Source organism: Tachyglossus aculeatus, chromosome 4 (genome assembly GCF_015852505.1).
Source record: "Tachyglossus aculeatus isolate mTacAcu1 chromosome 4, mTacAcu1.pri, whole genome shotgun sequence".
In the NCBI taxonomy this organism is placed as follows: domain Eukaryota; kingdom Metazoa; phylum Chordata; class Mammalia; order Monotremata; family Tachyglossidae; genus Tachyglossus; species Tachyglossus aculeatus.
In genome coordinates, this window is record NC_052069.1 from 134,612,039 (window position 1) to 134,634,007 (window position 21,969).

Genomic DNA, 21,969 nt, shown 5'->3' on the forward strand with positions numbered 1-21,969 from the left:
ACAGTGCTCATCTCACTGTGAGGTGAGATGAGATGAGATGAGATGAGATACAGGATCATCAGGTTGTTCCCCGTGGGGCTCACAGTGCTCATCTCGCTGTGAGGTGAGATGAGATGAGATGAGATGAGATACAGGATCATCAGGTTGTCCCCCGTGGGGTTCACAGTGTTCATCTCACTGTGAGGTGAGATGAGATGAGATGAGATGCAGGATCATCAGGTTGTCCCCCGTGGGGCTCACAGTGTTCATCTCACTGTGAGGTGAGATGAGATGAGATACAGGATCATCAGGTTGTCCCCCACGGGGCTCACAGTGTTCATTCATTCATTTATTCAATCGTATTTATTGAGTACTTATGGTGTGCAGAGCACTGCACTAAGCGCTTGGGAAGTACACGTTGGCAGCATGTTCATTCATTCAATAGTACTTATTGAGCACTTACTGTGTGCAGAGCACTGTACTAAGTGCTTGGGAAGTCCAAGTTGGCAACATATAGAGATCTCACTGTGAGGTGAGATGAGATCAGATGAGATACAGGATCATCAGGTTGTCCCCCATGGGGCTCACAGTGTTCATTAATTCATTCAATCGTATTTATTGAGCGCTTACGGTGTGCAGAGCACTGCACTAAGCGCTTGGGAAGTACATGTTGGCAGCATGTTCATTCATTCTTTATTGAGCAGTTACTGTGGGCAGAGCACTCTACTAAGCGCTTGGGAAGTCCAAGATGGCAACATATAGAGATCTCAATGTGAGATGAGAGGAGATGAAATGAGGTGAAATGCAGGATCATCAGGTTGTCCCCCGTGGGGCTCACAGCATTCATCTCACTGTGAGGTGAGATGAGATGAGATGAGATGGGATACAGGATCATCAGGTTGTCCCCCGTGGGGCTCACAGTGCTCATCTCACTGTGAGGTGAGATGAGATAATAATAATAATAATAATGATGGCATTTATGGGCTTACTATGTGCAATGTTCTAAGCGCTGGGGAGGTTACAAGGGGATCAGGTTGTACCCCGGGGGGCTCCCAGTCTTAATCCCCATTTTACAGATGAGGTAACTGAGGGCCCAGAGAAGTTAAGTGACTTGCCCAAGGTCACACAGCAGACTCGTGGCGGAGCCGGGATTCGAACCCCTGACCTCTGACTCCAAAGCCCAGGCTCTTTCCACTGAGCCATGAGATGAGATGAGAGGGGATACAGGATCATCAGGTTGTCCCCCGTGGGGCTCACAGCGTTCATCTCACTGTGAGGTGAGATGAGATGAGATGATGCGCGATGAGATGAGATCCATTCATTCATTCAATCGTATTTATTGAGCGCTTACGGTGTGCAGAGCACTGCACTAAGCGCTTGGGAAGTACACGTTGGCAGCATGTTCATTCATTCAATCGTACTTATTGAGCGCTTACTGTGGACAGAGCACTGTACTAAGTGCTTGGGAAGTCCAAGTTGGCAACATATAGAGATCTCACTGTGAGGTGAGATGAGATCAGATGAGATACAGTATCATCAGGTTGTCCCCCATGGGGCTCACGGTGTTCATTCATTCATTCATTCAATCATATTTATTGAGCACTTACGGTGTGCAGAGCACTGCACTAAGCGCTTGGGAAGTACATGTTGGCAGCATGTTCATTCATTCAATCGTACTTATTGAGTACTTACTGTGGGCAAGGCCCTGCTGAGAGCTCACCTCCTCCAAGAGGCCTTCCCAGACTGAGCCCCTTCCTTCCTCTCCCCCTCGTCCCCCTCTCCATCCCCCCCATTTTACCTCTTTCCCTTCCCCACAGCACCTGTATATATGTATATATGTTTGTACATATTTATTACTCTATTTATTTATTTTACTTGTACATATCTATTCTATTTATTTTATTTTGTTAGTATGTTTGGTTTTGTTCTCTGTCTCCCCCTTTTAGACTGTGAGCCCACTGTTGGGTAGGGACTGTCTCTATATGTTGCCAATTTGTACTTCCCAAGTGCTTAGTACAGTGCTGTGCACATAGTAAGTGCTCAATAAATATGATTGATTGATTGATTGGGCAGAGCACTGTACTAAGCGCTTGGGAAGTCCAAGTTGGCAACATATAGAGATCTCACTGTGAGGTGAGATGAGATCAGATGAGATACAGGATCATCAGGTTGTCCCGCGTGGGGCTCACAGTATTCATCTCACTGTGAGGTGAGGTGAGATGAGATGAGATGAGATGAGATGAGATGAGATGAGATGAAATACAGGATCATCAGGTTGTACCCCTTGGGGCTCACAGTGCTCATCTCACTGTGAGGTGAGATGAGATGAGATGAGATGAAATACAGGATCATCAGGTTGTCCCCCGTGGGGTTCACAGTGCTCATCTCACTGTGAGATGAGGTGAGATGAGATGAGATGAGATGAGATGAGATACAGGATCATCAGGTTGTCCCCCATGGGGCTCACAGTGTTCATCTCACTGTGAGATGAGATAAGATGAGATGATGCAATGAGATGAGATTCATTCATTCAATCGTATTTATTGAGCGCTTACTGTGTGCAGAGCACTGGACTAAGCACCTGGGAAGTACAAGTTGGCAACATATAGAGATGGTCCCTACCCAACAGTGGGCTCTGCTGCTTCTGAGAAGCTGCGTGGCGCAGTGGCAAAAGCTCGGGCTTTGGAGTCAAAGGTCATGGATTCAAAGCCAGGCTCTAACAACTGTCAGCTGTATGACTTTCAGAGGTCATGGGTTCAAAGCCTGGCTCTGACAACTGTCAGCTGTATGACTTTGGGAAAGTCACTTAACTTCTCTGTGCCTCAGTTACCTCATCTGTAAAATGGGGATTAAAAAACTGTGAGCCCCCCGTGGGACAACCTGATCACCTTATAACCTGAACAGTGCTTTCCAAATAGTAAGCACTTAACAAATACCATTATTATTATTATCTCCATTTTACAGATGAGGTAACTATGGCACAGAGAATAATAATAATAATGACGGCATTTGTTAAGCGCTTACTATGTGCCAAGCACTGTTCTAAGTGCTGGGGGAGATACAAGGTAAGCAGGTTGTCCCACATGGGGCTCAGTCTTAATCCCCATTTTACAGATGAGGTAACTAAGGCACAGAGAATAATAATAGTAATGATGGCATTTGTTAAACGCCTACTATGTGCCAAGCACTGTTCTAAGAGCTGGGGGAGATATAAGGTAAGCAGGTTGTCCCACGTGGGGCTCACAGTGTTCATCCCCATTTTACAGATGAGATAACTAAGGCACAGAGAATAATAATAATAATAATGATAATAATGGCATTTGTTAAGCACTTACTATGTACCAAGCACTGTTCTAAGCACTGGGGTAGATACAAGGTAAGCAGGTTGTCCCATGTGGGGCTCACAGTCGTAATCCCCATTTTCCAGTTGAGGTAACTAAGGCATAGAGAATAATAATAATAATAATAATAATAGCAATTGTTAAGCACTTATGTCTCAAGCAGTGTTCTAAGCACTGGGGTAGATACAAAGTAAGCAGGTTGTCTCACGTAGGACTCACAGTCTTAATCCCCATTTTCCAGATGAGGTAACTAAGGTACAGAGAAGTGAAGTGACTTGCCCCAGGTCACACAGTAGACAGGTGGCAGAGCTGGTATTAGAAACCACGGCCTCTGACTCCCAATCCCGGGCTCCTTCCATTAAGCAACTCTGCTTCTCTTAATAATGATGGTATTTGTTAAGAGCTTACTATGTGCGGGCACTGTACTAAGTGCTGGGATAGGCACAATTAAATCGGGTTGGACACAGTCCCTGTCCCACATGGGGCTCGCAGTCTCAATCCCCAGTTTACAGATGAGGGAACTGAGGCCCAGGGAAGCAAAGCAGCTTGCCCAAGGTCACACAGTAGACAAGCGGCGGAGCCGGGATTAGAACCCATCACCTGCAGACTCCCAGGCTTGGACTCTATATACTATGCCATGCTGCTCCTCTGTATTGCTCATTATTATTACTCTGTATTGGAGGCACTCTGTATTGAGCACTTACAGTTGCCGAGCAGTGGACTAAGTGCTTGGGGGAGTACAAAATCCACCCTCCTCCTCACCCCATCCTCTGTGGCCCATCTTCCTCACCCCATCCTCTTCCTCACCCCACCTTCTTCACCCCATCCTCCTCCTCCCGGAGAGGTCCATCGAGCCACCCCAAATCCTGGTACTCATTCAAATACTACTGTATTTATTGATTTACTGTGTGCAGAGCACTGTGCTAAGCTCTTGGGGGAGTACAAAATCCATCCTCCTCCTCACCCCATCCTCCTCCTCACCCCATCCTCCTCCTCACCCCACCTTCTTCACCCCATCCTTCTCCTCCTCACCCCGGAGAGGTCCATCGGGCCCCCCCAAATCCTGGTACTCATTCAAATACTACTGTATTTATTGATTTACCGTGTGCAGAGCACTGTGCTAAGCTCTTGGGGGAGTACAAAATCCATATTTATTCTATTTATTTTATTTTGTTAATATGTTTTGTTGTCTGTCTCACCCTTCTAGACTGTGAGCCCACTGCTGGGTAGGGACTGTCTCTCGATGTTGCCAACTTGGACTTCCCAAGCGCTTAGTACAGTGCTCTGCACACAGTAAGCGTTCAATAAATACGATTGATTGATTGATTGATCCCCCCCCGCCTTACCTCCTTCCCCTCCCCACAGCACCTGTATGTATGTATATATGTTTGTACAGATTTATTACTCTATTTATTTGTACATATTTATTCTATTTCTTTTATTTTGTTAATGTGTTTTGTTGTCTGTCTCCCCCTTCTAGACTGTGAGCCCACTGTTGGGTAAGGACTGTCTCTAGATGTTGCCAACTGGTACTTACCAAGCGCTTAGTACAGTGCTCTGCACACAGTAAGTGCTCAATAAATACGATTGATTGATTGATTGATCCTCCTCCTCACCCCATCCTCCTCCTCACCACTCCCTTCTCACCCCAGAGCAGCATAAGTAGTACGGTAAGGCCTCCCTGAACTCTGGTGCTCATTCATTGATTCGATTTGTATTTATTGAGCGCTTACTGTGTGCAGAAGACTGTGCTAAGCACTTGGGAGAATACAAAAATCACCCTCCTTCTCACTCTATTCTCCTCCTCACCCCTCCTTCCGTAGCCCATCTTCCTCACCTGGTCTTCCTCATCAATCGTATTTATTGAGCGCTTACTATGTGCAGAGCACTGTACTAAGCACTTGGGAAGTACAAATCCTCACCCCTGGCCTCCTCACCCCACCTTCCTCATCCTGTCCTCTTCCTCCTCACCCTGGCATGGGCAGAACCATCAGTCGGCCCCAAACTCTAGTGTTCACACAGAGTGGAGGGACAGAGGGAGGAAGAGGAAAGATCATTGCTGCCCTCAGGCAGCTGCCATTCTGAAGGGGGAGGTGAGACAGACAGACAACAGACAGATAGACAGAAACCCCCCGGACACACATGTTTTTCTGGGTGCTGAGAGGGGCGTCCTTCCCCCCTCTCAATACTTGGAATGGGTGGGAGGGTGAGGGGCAGAGCGAGAAGGGTCAGCTCTTGCCCTCCAGGGGCTGACAGTCTGATGGAGGGGACAGGTGCCGGTGCCACACAGCCTTGGAGAGATTGGCATCTTCCTGGAGGGGAAGAAGGACTGGCTAAGTGGGGGGCCGAGCCCCCAGTTTCCACAGTCCACAGCGGGCTAGAGGAGGAGGAGGAGGAGACCGGCACAGGCGGGGTTAGTTCTTGGACCTGCCGAGGTCAGAGGGTTGGGCATTCGGGTGCTGCCGGGCTCTGAGGGACCCGTGGTGTTGGGGCAATCAAGGCACAGCACGCAGAAGTGGTGGTGCCACCCTCGCCACCATGTCGGCGGGGAGGCCACCGGAGCCGAGGGCCCCCCATCGGTTCCCCCCAGCCCAGCCGGCCTGCCGAGCGGGGAGAGACGGGACACCTCGGCCCAACCGGGCGGGCAGCAGCTTAACTCCTACACTAAGCCCTCCCTGGGGTGGGGAGGGTGCTCTGAGCACTGTGAGTCTTGCCCCTTTGCTCCACCCAAGTCCAGAGCCGAATACCAGCCCAGGGAGGAGAGATGAAAATCCCCAGTGTCACACAGCCGGTTGGAGACCGTGCCAGGATTCACCCTCAGAGTCCCTGGCCGCCACTCTGGTCCAGCCCCAGCCCTTGCCGTAGTGAGTGTGAACCTTCTTGTCCTTCCATGGAAGAGGAGGGGGATAGGGGAGAGGTCAAAGGTCAGGACCCCTCCCGTGGGTTCTGGCCCCAACTGGTAATTGGAAGTGTCTCCTGGTAGACTGGGCTAGTTAGGGAGATGGAGGCAGGTTGTCTCTTCCCTTTCCCTAGATTCAATCAATGAATCGTATTTATTGAGCACTTATTGGGTGCAGAGCACTGTACTGAGCACCTGGGAGAGCTCAGTACAACAGTCACATTCCTGGCCCACACTAAGGTTACAGTCTAGGAGACGAGCATACGGTTTTTGAGGACAAGTTTAAGGTCTAGAAGATGAGTTTACGGTCTTGAGGACACGCTTAGGGTCTAGCGGACAGGTTTATGGCCTAGAGAAGTAGCATGGCTTAGTGGATAGAGCACGGGCCCGGGAGTCAGGAGGTCATGGGTTCCAATCCCGCCTCTGCCACATGTCTGCTGTGTGACTTTGGGCAAGGCACTTCACTTCTCTGGGACTCAGTTACCTCATCTGTAAAATGGGGATTGAGAGTGTGAGCCCCATGCTCTGCACACCATAAGTGCTCAATAAATACGATTGAATGAATGACTATCTTAAATCTACCCTAGTGCTTAGAACAGTGCTTTGCACCTGGCACTTAACAACTACCATAATCATTATTATTAGAGGATGAGCTTATGGTCTAGGGGACGAGCTTCCGCTTTCTGTTGTTCAGGGGCCAAAGGCAGATTTAATTGTTAGTGATCTGCTGCTCACGCCGGCCCCAGGGCAGGCCCGGCCACGTCCGCCTGCCCCGGGGCCCGAGGTGGCCTCCAAGCCCCAGCTGCCCTGGCGGCAGGGGGAGAAGAAGGAAATGCCACCGTGGACCACAGCAGCTTCCTGAGAACCCATCCGCCATCTGATTCCTGTTTGCGCTAGCAATGTGCCTCGAGCACAGCAAAAGCCCAGCTAAGCCCCAAACGCGCCTTCGGCTCTTCTGTCTGCGTAAGGCCAGGTGGCCGGCAGGCTCCTGGGCCATTAACTCTCCGGCCAACTAGCTCACCAGCCTGTCCCTTCCAAGTCCCTCTCTTCCTAGCTCTCTTCCTCCCTTCAAGGCCCTACTGAGAGCTCACCTCCTCCAGGAGGCCTTCCCAGACTGAGCCCCTTCCTTCCTCTCCCCCTCGTCCCCCTCTCCATCCCCCCCATCTTACCTCCTTCCCTTCCCCACGGCACCTGTATATATGCTTGTACATATTTATTACTCTATTTTACTTGTACATATCTATTCTATTTATTTTATTTTGTTAGTATGTTTGGTTTTGTTCTCTGTCTCCCCCTTTTAGACTGTGAGCCCACTGTTGGGTAGGGACTGTCTCTATATGTTGCCAACTTGGACTTCCCAAGCGCTTAGTACAGTGCTCTGCACACAGTAAGCGCTCAATAAATACGATTGATTGATTGAGTCCCTCAGTGATGGGGTGGGGTGTTGGGGGAGAGCAGGGAAGGAGCCGGGTGCAACTTCTCTGTGCCTCAGTTACCTCATCTGTAAAACAGGGGGATTGAGGGGGAGCCCAATGTGGGACGGGGACTGTGTCCAATCTGATTAACTCGTATCTACCCCAGTGTTTAGAACAGTGCTTGGCACATAGAAAGACTGTGAGCCCACTGTTGGGTAGGGACTGTCTCTATATTTTGCCAACTTGTGCTTCCCAAGCGCTTAGTACAGTGCTCTGCACACAGTAAGCGCTCAATAAATACGATTGATGATGATGATGATGATTAACAAGTACCATTATTATTATTTTTTTTTATCCTCCCTCTGCTCATGTGGGTGTGCGTGCATGCACGCACGCGCGTGTGTGTGTGAGAAGTAGCGTGTGTGAGTGTGAGAAGTAGCATGGCTTAGTGGAAAGAGCCCGGGCTTGGGAGTCAGAGGTCAAGAGTTCTAATCCCAGCTCCGCCACTTGTCAGCTGTGTGACTTTTAGACTGTGAGCCCACTGTTGGGTAGGGACTGTCTCTATATGTTGCCAACTTGTACTTCCCAAGTGTTTAGTACAGTGCTCTGCACACAGTAAGCGCTCAATGAATACGATTGATTGATTTGGGCAAGTCACTTAACTTCTCTGTGCCTCAGTTACCTCATCTGTAAAATGGGGATTAAGATTGTGAGCCCCACGTGGGACAACTTGATTACCTTGTATCTACCCCAGTGCTTAGAACAGTGCTTGGCTCATAGTAAGTGCTTAACAAATTATTATTATTATTATTATGTGTGTGTGTTTGTGTCTGTGTGTGTGTATTTGTGTTCTAACTTCTCCAAGAGGCCTTCCTTGACTAAACCCTCCCTTCTTCTTCTCCCACTCCCTTGTGTGTCACCCTAAATTGCTCCCTTTATTCATCCCCTCCTCCTAGCCTCACATCTCTTATGTCCAAATCTATCATTTATTGATTTCTACTAATGTCTGTCTCCCCCTCTGGACTGTAAATTTGTTGTGGGCAGGGAATGTGTCTGTTTATTGCTATATTGTATTCTCCCACGCACTTAGTACAATCTTTGGTACACAGTAAGCGCTCAATAAATACAACTGAATGAACTGAATGAATGAACGAATACCAAATGTGTTGTATTGCACTCTCCCAAGCATTTACTACAATGCTCTGCTGCCAGTAAGTGCTCAATAAACACAACTGAATGAACTGAATGATTGAACGAATACCAACTCTGTTGTACTCTCCCAAACGCTTAGTAGAGCATCCATGCATCCATGAGCCCATTGTGAGCAGTGATTGTCTCTCTTTGTTGCTGAATTGTACTTTCTAAGCACCCAGTACAGTACTCTGCACACATAAGCACTCAATAAACATGACTGAATGAATGACTTAAGCGCTCAATTAATACGATTGAATGAACTGAATGAATGAATGAAAACCAACTCTGTTGTACTGTGCTCTCCCAAGTGCTTAGTACAGAGCTCTGCACCCTGTAAGCACTCAGTAAATTCAATGGATGGATGGATGGATGGATGGATTGTGTGTGTGTGTGCATCTTCCTGTCATCTAATGAGAAGCAGTGTGGCTCAGTGAGAAGCAGCATGGCTCAGTGGAAAGAACACGGGCTTGGGAATCAGAGGTCATGAGTTCAAATCCCAGCTCCGCCAATTGTCAGCTGTGTGACTTTGGGCAAATCACTTCACTTCTCTGTGCCTCGGTTACCTCATCTGTAAAATGGGGATTAAGACTGTGAGCCCCACGCAGAACAACCTGATCACCTTGTATCCTCCCCAGCGCTTAGAACAGTGTTTTGCACATAGTAAGCACTTAACAAATGCCATTATTATTATTATTATTATTATCTCTGTAATCTCAGCAGCCCCTCATGGGCCTGGACTGTATCTCCCGCTCCCCTCGTCCCTCTCCTGATGCTCAGCCCGGGATTCTGACCACAGTGGATGCTTTCTCGGTCCTGCCGTCCGTCCGGCCGAGTGGCTCAGGGCGGGGGCGGGAAAATGGGCCATCTGAGAGACTCACACTCAGGAAAACATCCCCCGGCCCTGTTTCCTCTCCCTCCTGGCCCCGCTCGGGCACCAGGCCTTCCGAGCTGATGCTCGTGTCCGGCATCCTCTTCCGTGCCTCCGTCACACGCATTCCTCGGGAATGACGGTCTCCCCCTGTGCAGCCCCCAACAACCCGGAACACGGATACTTTGGGATCTGCCCAGTCCTTGGGGCATCAGGGTTTACACCATCCATCAGCAGTCAGCAGGATGGTGCTGATGGAGCGGCAGGATTGGGCCGGGGCTGGGAACACTGTGTCCAGAGGCCGCCTAACGGGTGGGTGTCTATGCCACCTTCATCCGTTGGAGTGTATTTATTGAGCACTTATTGTGTGCAGAGCACTTGGGAGAGTACAATGCAGCAATAAACAGACAAATTCCCGGCCACAATGAGCTAAGAGTCTGTCAGCCTGGCCCCTGGGCCCCCCAACAGAGGGTCAATGGGTCCGGGCTGGGGGTGGGGACAGTTTGAAATGCTGAAGTCGGGCTGCTATGCTCGTTCATTCATTCTATAATTTACTGAGCGCTTCCTGTGTGCAGAGCACTGCACTAAGCATTTGGGGGAGGACAATACAACAGTAAACAGGCACATTCCTTGCTCACAACGAGCTCAAGTACTGACCCAGGCTTCCTGGGGGAGAGGAGAGGGGGAATCACACAATCAGCTCACCCCCTTCTACCTGACCATGCCTTTCGCAGCACAACCCAACCCACACTTCGCTCCTCTAATGCGAACCCATTCACTGGCACTTCTTTATGGCACCTGTTAAGCACTTATTATTTGCCGGGCACTGAATTCAGCACTGGGGTAGGTACAAGCTAGAAGATTGAAAGTTGGATGCCGTCCCTGTCTCTCCTGAGGCTCACCGTCTTCATCCCCATTTTACAGACGAGGGAACTGAGGCCCGGAGAAGTGAATTGACTTGCCCAAGGTCACACAGCAGACAAGTGGCAGAGCCAGGATGAGTGCCCAGGTCCTCTGACTCGCACTAGGCCACACTGCTTCTGTTGCTCTCTCACGGCTCACCTCTCACCCATATCCTCCCTCGAACCTGTACTCTCCCAAGCTATACTGTACTCTCCCAAGCGTTTAGAACAGTGTTTTGCACACAGTAAGAGCTCAGTAAATAAGGTTGAACCTGAAACTCCCCACCTCTTCAGGTCCCCAAGACCATAATAACAATAATGACATTTCTTAAGCACTTATCATGTGCCAGTCACTGTACTAAGCGCTGGGGTGGACACAAGCAAATTGGGTTGGACACAGTCCCTGTCCCACGTGGGGCTCACAGTCTCAGTCCCCATTTCATAGATGAGGTAACTGAGGCACAGAGAAGTGAAGGGGCTGGCCTAAGGTCACACAGCAGACAAGTGGAAGAGCTGGGATTAGAACCCATGACTTCTGACTCCCAAGCCTATGCTCTATCCACTATGCTATGCTGCTTTTAGACCATCCCTCTCTCCATCTTCAAAGTCCTACTGAAATCATACCTCCACCCCCAGCCCCACAGCACTTATGGCCATGTCAATCAATCCTTCAGTGGCACTTATTGAGCACTTACGATGTGCAGAATGCTGTAGTAAGCACTTGGGAGGGTACAATACAGTTGGTAGACATGTTCCCTGCCCACCAGGAGTTTACAGACTAGAGGTGGAGATAGATATTACTCTAAATAATGAAATAAATTACCCCACAACTGTTGTGGAGGTGTGGTAAATAGCAAATTCCTTAAGGGGTACAGACACAAGTGCATAGAGGACACAGAAGGGATGGGGGAGAGGGGGGAGAGATGAGGACTTAGTCATGGAGGCTTCTTGGAGGAGATGTGATTTTTAATAAGGCTTTGAAGATGGGGAGAGTGATGGTCTTTTTTAATGGCATTTATTGAGCACTGTGTGCAGAGCACTGTACTAAGAGTTTGGGCACTTGTCTGCTGTGTGACCTTGGGCAAGTCACTTAAACTTCTCTGTGCCTCAGTTCCCTCCTCTGTAAAATGGCAGTTAAGACTGTGAGCCCTACGTGGGACTATGTCCAACCCGATTATCTTGTATCTAACCCAGTGCTTAGAACATAGTAACAAATACCATAATTAAAAGAGTTGATGGACACGTTCCCTGCCCATAAAGAGCTTACAGTCTAGAGGGGATATGTACATAAATTCTGTATGGCTGAGGGTAGGGTGACTAACAAGAACTCAAGCACACAGATCCAAGACGTTATATTCATGTCCGTCTCCCCTTCTAGACTGTGAGCTCATTGTGGGCAGGGAATGTGTCTATTCATTGTTGTATTGTACTCTCCCAAGCGCTTAGTACGGTGCTGTGCACATAGTAAGCGTTCAATAAATACGATTGAATGAATGAATGAAAGTGAAGAGGTGACATAGAAGGGAGAGGGGAGTAGGGGAAATGAGGGGTTCATGGGGGAAGGCCGCTTGGAGGAGATGTGATTTTAGTATAGTAGGAAATCACGGAGGTGAGGTAGGAGGAGATATTTCATGAAATGCCTTAAAGCTGATTGTAAGGAATGTCTGTTTGTTGGGGAGGTGGATAGGCACCCACTGGAGGTGCTAGAGGAGTGGGGAGACAGGGATTGAACGATTTTCTCTAAAAACATTATCTGGGCAGCAGAGAGGAGTATGGACTGGGGAGGGGAGAGACAGGAGGCAGAGCCAGATTGTTGAGGAGGCTGATTCGGGGAATTCCAGGCCAGAGACGGGGAAGGGGTTGGTAGCGAGACAGATGAGATCGAAAGTAGGGTGGTGTTAGAGGAGTGAAGTGTGTGGGAACAGTGCTTTGCACATAGTAAGTGCTAAATAAATGCCATTATTATTATTATTATTCTTAGTAGTAGTAGTAGTAGTATTAGTAGTAGTAGTAGTAGTAGTAGAAAATCAGTGAGGTAAGATAGCAGGGGAGAGCTGATTGAGTGCTTTAAAGCCAATGGTAAGGAGTTTCTGTGGGATGCAGAGGTGGATGGGCAACCACTGGTGGTTCTTGAGGAGTGGAGAGATATGAACTGAATGGTTTTTTTTTAGAAAAATAATCTGGGCAACAGAGTGAAGTGTGGATTGGAGAGGGGAGAGACAGGAGGCAGGGAGGTCAGCAAGGGGGCTGATGGAGTATCAAGGAGGGATATGATAATCAAACAGTCATATTTGTTAAGCTTGGGAGAGTAAATTGTAACAGAGTTGGTAGACAGGTTTCCTGTCCACAATGATCTTATAGTCTGGAGGGGGAGACAGACAATAAAATAAATTACGGATCCACATCTAAATGCTGTGGGGCTGAGGGTGGGATGAATAAAGGGTACAAGTGCAGAGATGGTGCAGAAGGGAGAGGGAGTAGTGAAAACGAGGGCTTAGTCAGGGAAGGCCTCTCAGAGGAGATGTGATTTTAATAAGACTTTGAAGGTAGGAGAGTGTTAGTGTGCCTCAGTTACCTCATCTGTAAAGTGGAGATGAAGAATAGATGGGAGCAGTTTGGATGGAGAAGAAAGAGTGGATTTTAGCCATGTTGCGAAGGTAGAACCGACAGGATTTGGTGACAAACAGTGTGTGGGTTGAATGGGAGAGAGATGAGTCGAGGTTAATGCCAAGGTTATAGGCTTCTGAGGCAGGGAGGATAGTGGAGTTCTCTACAGTGGATGGGAAAGATGGAGGATGGCAGGATTTGGGTGGGAAGAGGTGTCCACAGGACATCCAAGCAGAGGTGTCCTGAAGGTAGGAGGAAATACGAGACTGCAGGGAAGGGGAGAGATCAGGACTGGAGTGCTTGACTTGGGAATCATCCCTGTAGGGGTGGTAACTAAAGCCGTGGAAACAGAAAACCTACTTCCCTTATCTATAATGTATTTATCTATAATTAATGTCTGCCTCTCCCTCTAGACTATAGGTAGTACGTCCCTTGAGGGTAGGGATCATGTCCACCCACTCTATTGTATTATACTCTCCCAAGCATTTAGTACAATTCTCCGCACATAGTAAGCTATAGACAATACTGACTGATTGATCTGGTGAGCGGAACGGTGTGGTGCTCTGGGGTGCTCTGCAGCTTTGCCTGCTGAGGCCTGCTCCTCTGGGTTTGCCAGAAATAATAACTGTTCTAATTCACATTAATAACTGTGGTATTAATGAATCACTTACTATGTGCCAAGCACTGTGATCAACGTGATATGATCAGACACAGTCTGTGTCCTGCATGGGGTTCACAGTCCTAGCCCAGCTTGATTACCATATCATCCTCCTGAATGACCTCCCTGCCTCCTGTCTATCCCCACTCCAGTCCACACTTGACTGCTGCCTGGATCATTTTTCTAAAAACGTTCAGTACATGTTTCCCCACCAATCAATAACCTCCAGCGGTTGCCCATCCACCTCCACATCAAATAGAAAGTCCTTACCGTTGGCTTTAAAGCAGTCAATCACCTTGTCCCCTCTTACCTCACATTATTACTCTCCTGCTACAACCCAGCCCGCACGCTTTGCTTCTCTAATGCCAAACTATTCACCGAACTTAGATCTTATCTATCTCGCTGCCAGCTTCTCGCCCACATCCTGCCTCTGCCCTGGAATGCCCTCCCTTTTCATATCTGACTCTCCCCCACCTTCAAAGCCTTATCGAAGGCACATCTCCTCCAAGAGGTCTTCCCGGACTAAGCCCCTCAATTCCTCTTTTCCTACTCCCTTCTGCATCGCCCAGCCCCACAACACTTATGTACAAATCCGTAATTTATCGATTTGTACTAATGTCTGTCTCCTCCTCTATAAGCTTGTTGTGGGCAGGGAATGTGTCTGTTATATTGTTGTGTTGTACTCTCCCAAGCCCCTCTCAAGGTCGCACCTGGAGAGTTTCCAATACTCTTCCAGTCTTGACTAAGGGAGGGAGAGTCAAGCCGAGGAATACCCACTCCATTCCTAGCTTGGCCAGTGGCTGGCAAGTGAAAGACAATCGGCTGCAAGTCAAAACTCACCCGTGCTGGGCAGCAGCGACGTGGGAGAGAGTCGAGGGCAGAGATTCTGGTTTACTGTGCGGAAGGAGGCAACGGTAAACCGTTTCCATATTTTTCCCAAGAAAACTCTATGGATCCACTATCAGAATGATTGCAGATGGAGATTGGGTGTTCTGGAGAGATGTGTCCATCATCATTATCATCATCAATCATATTTATTGAGCGCTTACTGTGTGCAGAGCACTGTACTAAGCGCTTGGGAAGTACCAGTTGGCAACATATAGAGACAGTCCCTACCCAACAGTGGGCTCACAGTCTAAAAGGGGGAGACAGAGAACAAAACCAAACATACTAACAAAATAAAATAAATAGAATAGATATGTACAAGTAAAATAAATAAATAGAGTAAGAAATATGTACAAACATATATACATATATACAGGTGCTGTGGGGAAGGGAAGGAGGTAAGATGCGGGGGAATGGAGAGGGGGACGAGGGGGAGAGGAAGGAAGGGGCTCAGTCTGGGAAGGCCTCCTGGAGTAGGTGACTTGACAGCATAAGACAAGACTCTCCCAAGTGCTTAGTACAGTGCCCTGCCCTCAGTAAGCGCTCAATAAATATGATTGACATAATGGATAGAGCAAGGGCCTGAGAGGCAGAAAGACCTGGGTTCTAATCCCAGCTCCGCCACTTGTCAGCTGTGAGACCTTGGGCAAGTCACTTCACCTCTCCGTGCCTCAGTTCTCTCATCTGTAAAATGGGGATGAAGACTTTAAGCCTCACGTGAGACAGGGACGGTGTCCAACCTGATTAGTTTGTATCTACCCCATTGCTTTGAATGGTGCTCGATACATAGTCATCACATAACAAATGTTATGTGATTATTATGTTATTATTAATTAATTATATTATGTGATTGTTATGCTATTATTCATAACAGTAATAACATCGTTATTATTAAAGGGGAGGGGAAGCAGGGATCAATCCCCTATTTTGCAGATGAGAAAAGCGAGGCCCAGAGAAGCTGAGAGGTTGGGGCTTGGGGGTTTGGGACATTGGGGAATCCCATCCTGGGAGACCTCAGAGGAGGACCCCCTGGGAATTTCCATACAGGACCCTGGCTCTGGAGGCGGGTTCCTGGGGGTCTGGCCAGAGACCAAAGGAGATCAGCCCTGGAGCAGATGGATACCAGCGTGCCAGGACAGAGTCGGGGCATGCCCGGTCCGCAGGCCCAACCAGTCCAGAGGCCCGGGGGGTAATAATAATAATAATGGCATTTATTAAGCACTTACTATGTGCAAAGCACTGTTCTAAGCGCTGGGGAGTTTACAAGGTGATCAGGTTGTCCCACGGGGGGCTCCCAGTCTTAATCCCCATTTTACAGATGAGGTAACTGAGGCCCAGAGAAGATAAGTGACTTGCCCAAAGTCACACAGCTGACAAGTGGCGGAGCCGGGATTTGAACCCATGACCTCTGACTTCAAAGCCCGGGCTCTTTCCACTGAGCCATGCTGCTTCCCCCAGGATAGTGGAGAGGGGTAGTGGAGAGGGGGACGAGGCTGACCAGTGAGAGGTGGCACCCAGTCAGTGAGAGCAAAAGCCTGGGAGTCAGAAGGACCTGAGTTCTAATCCCGCTTCACCCCTCGTCTGCTGCGCGACCTTGGGCAAATCACTTCACTTCTCTGGGACTCAGTTACTTCACCTGCAAAATGGGGATTAAGAGTTTGAGCCCCATGTGGGCCAGGGACTGTGTCCAACCTGATTAGCTTGTATCTACCCCAGTGCTTACAACGGTGCTTGGCTCATAGTAAGAGCTTATCAAATACCATCATCATCATCATTCCCAACGGCCTGGAATGCCACAGGGGGCCTGGGGAGAGAAGGTTTGGGAGTCACGGTAGTCTCCCAAACTGAATCGAACCACTTTCCCCTCCCCTGCTGCTCATGAAAGGGAGGGGATCCGATCAACTTTTGTCCAAGAGAGCTAGGCATCTCCCTAGTCCCCTGCTTCTCCCCGAGGGGTGGCTGGTCTGGCCTCCTAAGGGAAGGAGCGATGGGCCCAGTTTCCCCCAACATGACGCTGGGCCACCCAACCTTGCTATTCTGGGGGCCCCCAACCAGTTCCCACAACTGGGTTCCTGGGGCATGGCCAACACCCTCTCGAGGGACTCTCTGAGCCCCCGTTTGAGGCCAATCGCCATGGCGGAGTTTTCTGGAGAAGCAGCAAGGCCTAGCAGATAGAGCCCAGGCCAGGGGGTCAGAAGGACCTGAGTTCTCATCCCGGCTCCTCCACTTGTCTGCCGTGTGACCTGAGGCAAGTCGCTTCACTTCTCTAGCCCTCAGTTACCTCATCCGGAAAACGGGAGTGAAGACTGTGAGCCCCATGTGGAACAGGGACTGTGTCCAACCTGATTAGTGTGTATCTACCCTGGCTCTTAGAACGGTTCTTGGCGCATAATAAACGCTTAACAAGTATCATAATTATTATTATAATTATTACTCTGGGGCTAGGGGAGGGCTGTTTCCCCAAGAACCCAACGGCTCCCACCCATTTCCTGGCATCCTCACCTTCTTCCCCTCAGTCGCTCATGTTCTCCTCAGCTGGAGTTCCCTCCCCGGGGTTTCTGCTCAGCTGGGCGTTGGCCTCGCCTTTTAGGCTCACCCGGGCACTGACTGGCAGGACCACACTGTCCCAGCCTGGCTCCTCATGCCCGACTCAACCCTTCGGAGGGGAACGGGGAGGTAGAAGGGAAGGAGGAGCACTCTGGCTCAACGGAGTGGTGTGGCAGGGGGGTGGAGGAAGGCCGGCTCTTCCTCCCCAGCCGTCCCGGCCCTGGGCTGCAGGGGTGGTTGGAGTCAGGCATGTTGGCAGGTGGCACTGACAAATTCCTCAGAGCCTGAGGTGGATCAGCTTTCGGGCCCCGGAGCCTGCGTGCCAGGTGTGTTTACCCTGAGCGCTGTGTCCCGGGTGATGCCCCTTTGACCCAGAAATGGGCCGGGGGCTGGGGGAGGCGTGGGGGGCTGCGGGCTTGAGCAGCGGGACCGGCCCCCTTCCCTCCTGGGGACCACTCCTGCCTGTGGCAAGGCTGGTGACTTGGGGGAAGGGCCTGGAGCAAGATGGGACAGGGAATTTAAGTACATGTCTTTCAATTACCTCTTAAAAATTACTTATTTCTATTTATGTCTTTCTCCTCCTCTAGACTGTAAGCTCATTAGGGGCAGGGGGGTGTATCTGCCAACTCTATTGTATTGTATTCTCCCAAGTGCTTAGTATAGTGCTCTGCACACAGTAAGTGCTCGATACTCCCTTGCTCCCTTCATTCATCCTCCCTCCCATCCCCACAGCACATATGTATATATCTGAGAAGCAGCGTGGCTCAGTGGAAAGAGCCCGGGCTTTGGAGTCAGAGGTCATGGGTTCAAATCCCGGCTCCCCACTTGTCAGCTGGGTGACTTTGGGCAAGTCACTTCACTTCTCTGGGCCTCAGTTACCTCATCTGTAAAATGGGGATTAAGACTGTGAGCCCCCCCGTGGGACAACCTGATCACTTCGTAATCTCCCCAGCGCTTAGAACAGTGCTTTGCACATAGTAAGCGCTCAATAAATGCCATTATTATTATCTGTTATTTTTTAATTTATTTATATATATATATTATATACATATATTATATATATTAATATCTTCCCCTCTAGACTGTGAGCTCACTGTGGACAGGAATGTGTCTGTTGTTATACTGTACTCTCCCAAGTGCTTAGTAAAGTGCTTCTCACACAGTAAGTGTGAGCCCGCTGTTGGGTAGGAACCATCTGTATATGTTGCCAACTTGTACTTCCCAAGTGCTTAGTACAGTGCTCTGCACACAGTGAGTGCTCAATAAATACGATTGAATGAATGAATGAATAAATACAATTGAATGAATGAATGATAAAATAATTATAATAACTGTGGCATTTGTTAAGTTCTTACTAAGTGCCAAGCACTGTACTACAAGGTAATTGAGTTGGACGCAGTCCCTAGCCCACAGATGGCTCACAGTCTTGATCCCCATTTTACAGATGAGGTAACTGAGCCACAGAGAAGTTAAGTGACCTGTCCAAGTTCACACAGCAGACAAGTGGTGGGGTCAGGATTAGAACCCAGGTCCTTCTGTCTCCCAGGTCTAGGCTCTAACCAGAAGGCCACATGATCGATGGGGATGGAGAGGATGGGTTTGGATGGTCTTTGACTACCTGGATCTAGGGGTGGACAGAAGTCTAGTCAGGTGGGTGCCCCATTCCAATGAATGCCAGGGTGGGTTCCCCTGCCCTCAGGTGGCAGATAGTCCCTTGGCTCCTCAGAATACCCAGGCTCTGACTCTCCCTTCGCTGCTTCCTGCTTGACTACTTTCCCTGTGCCCGCCCCGCCGGGCCCCAGCCCAGGGCAGAACAAGAAGGCGATGCCCACTGATGCCAACAAACATCTCTGTGCTTCCCTCCCTCCGACCCCCACTGCCATCCTCTCAGCTCTCCGCTCCGGCTGGTCAAACTTGTCGCCAGCCTCTGCCCCCCTCCTTGGCACGATGCCATTCTCTCATCCAGAAGGCACCCCTCCTTCCTTTACCCCCGACTCCATCCTGGCCCGACTCCGACCGTCTCCCGGGCACCTGCCTCTTCCAAAAAGCAAACCCACACTTCTGCCCTTTCCTGTGCTTCTGCTCACCTCTTCTGCTCCCAGGACCATGGTTTTCTCCCGCCGCCTATGAAACGGTCTTCTCTCTGCCAGCCTCTGCCGGCAACTCCGCTCTGTGTTTGTGTGTGTGTGTACACGGGTGTGTACGTGTGTGTCTCTTCCATCAGACTGTCTGCTCCTCTTAAGGGTTGGTTGGGTCCCCCTAGGCCGCAGGTGGCGGCGGTTGTCTCAGGAGTGAGTTGCCAGGCTGGGAGGGCCTGTCTCACCTCAGTTTCCAGCCCTGATCTCCTGGGGAGGGGATGTTGGTCTTTCCCGGGGTTCAAATCCCTTCCTCAGCCCTCTGTCTCCCCCCACCACCAATGCAGGGTCTTTCTGACCTCAGTGTCCTCTGTTGGCCCTCTGGAAGATGGAGCTGGGGCCTGGGGATGGGGGTGTGTGCGCATTGCTACTCACTGGTCAGCTTCAGCTGTGTCCTGGGCTCCTGCTGGGGTCGGGCTGATCGCATGGGCTCTGGCGGCTGGAGGTCTGAGCAGGCGGGCGTCTCTGAAACGGGATGCGATGGTCATCGGTGACGGCAAGGATCAGTGACCGGACACCGCCCCCCATCCCACAGCTCTCTCCCCTTGGGCTCCTCATCCCTTCTCCTCCCCCAGACTGGATCCCCCTCGCTGTTCTCACCGCCCCCATCCCCATTTCTCACCTTCAAGTCCACCCCCGGCCCCGAGCCGGGGTTTGGCCTGCGTCTTGCCCTCCTTGTCCGCCGGGGATCCCGGCTTCCCTGGGAAAAGCGCTCCCTCCAGTTCAGCGATGGCCAGGGCTTTCTGGGATCTCCTCTCTCAACCCCGCTGGGGATGGGGGGATGTTCCAGCTACTTTTGGGGGGCTGACCCCTTCCTGTGGAGAAGGGGAGATGGAGTTCCTGGCGTTAAGCTCTCCTGTGGTCCTCCGTTCAGCCCCGGGATGGGCAGCATTGACCAGCAGGGGCCATGGAGGGGAGGTCGCCTCTTGGGTTCCAACAGACACAACTGCCAGGGGAAGGTTCCGAACCCCATCCCCTTGGCCTCCTGGCTCCCTCCCCCGGCCCTCTGCCTTGTTCTAGCACGACGGCGGACTGGGCGTGTGTTGTGTGTGTTTGTGTGGGTGTGTTTGGGCGGATGTGTTTGCGGGTCATTGCAGCTTGGGGACCCCAAAGACTGGAGGGAAAGGAGGGGTCTGTGGCTCAGAGTTGCCCCCTCCCCATCCTCTTTCACGGTATCCTCATCTTCAATTCAATTCAATCATATTTACTGAGCACTTACTGGGTGCAAAGCACTGGACTAAGCGCTTGGGAGAGTCCAATACAACAATGAACAGACACGTTCCCTGCCCCCAACGAGACCATAAGATCTAGAGGGGGAGGCAGACATCAACAGAAGTAAATAAATAACAGCTATGGACATAAGAGCTGTGGGGCTGGGAGGAGGGATGTCTACAAAATCTCCCCTCAGCCCTGACCCCTCCCCACCCCAGCTCCCCATGACTCTGCTGGGTCTCTCCTGGGTTCTAATTCTGGCTCTGCCGCTCGCCTGCTTGGGTGATCTTGGGCAGGTCCGTGCCTCACTTTCCTCCTCTGTCAAATGGGGAGAAAACACCCCTTCTCCCTCACTCTTACCAAGTGAATCCCACATGGGACCGGGACTGGGTTCGACCTGGTTGATATACTCCAGCGCTTAACTCGCAGCAAGTAAGAGTTGAATAAACTCTTCAGTTGAAGCAGTATGGCTTAACGGCTAGAGCCCGGTCCTGGGAGTCAGAAGGACCTGGGTTCTAATCACGGCTCCGCTGCACGTCTGCTGTGTGACTTTGGGCAAGTCGCTTTGCTTCTCTGGACATCACCTCATCCGTAAAATGGGGATTAAGAATGTGAGCCCCCTGTGGAACAGGAACTGTGTCCCACCTGATTAACTTGTACCTATTCCCACCCTTAAGAGAGTACTTGGCACATAGTAAGCGCTTCATGACTATTATTATTATTAATAATAATAATAAACACCATGAGTATTATCATAACCTGCAGCTGGGAGTACGGAAGTTCTCGTAGAGACCAGAGGAGGAAAGTGCACATTCCCCCTGGCAGCCCAAGCCACTGGTTTGAGGCTCCGCGGATCTAAACAACTACCGGAGAACACGATACCGTGTTGGTCAAAGCCTTAGTTTAATCAAATAAATCAATAGAGCGGGATTACGCCAAAGCTTGTAATTAAGCAAGATAGCCGACATAAGAGTAAAAGTTGCTGGGGAGATGCTCTCGGTCCCAAAGCCACAAACCCTGGCTCTGCTTCTGGCCCCTGGGCTGAGGGTAGCTCGTGCCTTCTGCCTGAGAAGAATCTAGTGCTCTGTTCCCCTGCCTACCTCCTGCATCCAGGCTCCTGATGGGGAAAGGCAGAGAGGAGGGACACTGATTTTTAGGATTTTAAAATGGCATTTGTGGAGTGCCTATTATGTGCCAGGACTGTTCTAAGCGCGGGGGTGATCAGGTTGGGCACAGTTCCTGTCCCACGTGGGGCTCCCAGTCTTCATCCCCATTTTATGGATGAGGGAATTCGTTCATTCAATCATATTTACTGATCACTTACCAT

General features: G+C 50.1%; 1 protein-coding gene and 1 non-coding gene across 2 annotated transcripts in view; one reads left to right on the forward strand and one right to left on the reverse strand.

The window, feature by feature from the left end:
- The window catches only part of SLC4A11 (solute carrier family 4 member 11), a 67,074-nt gene extending 46,773 nt beyond the window's left edge, over positions 1-20,301 (reverse strand). Inside the window, exons 1-2 of the mRNA XM_038745018.1 lie at positions 20,053-20,301; positions 19,806-19,895 (exon numbers count right to left, since the gene is read on the reverse strand). Of these exons, the coding sequence (XP_038600946.1) occupies positions 19,806-19,857 (52 nt within the window). The 5' untranslated portion in view covers positions 19,858-19,895; positions 20,053-20,301. The remainder of the gene's footprint in view (positions 1-19,805; positions 19,896-20,052) is intronic.
- Positions 14,556-14,693, forward strand: LOC119927482. Its single transcript, XR_005450481.1, has one exon. It is a non-coding gene; the product is annotated as a small nucleolar RNA SNORA7 (small nucleolar RNA).
- Positions 20,302-21,969: the final 1,668 nt, after the last annotated feature.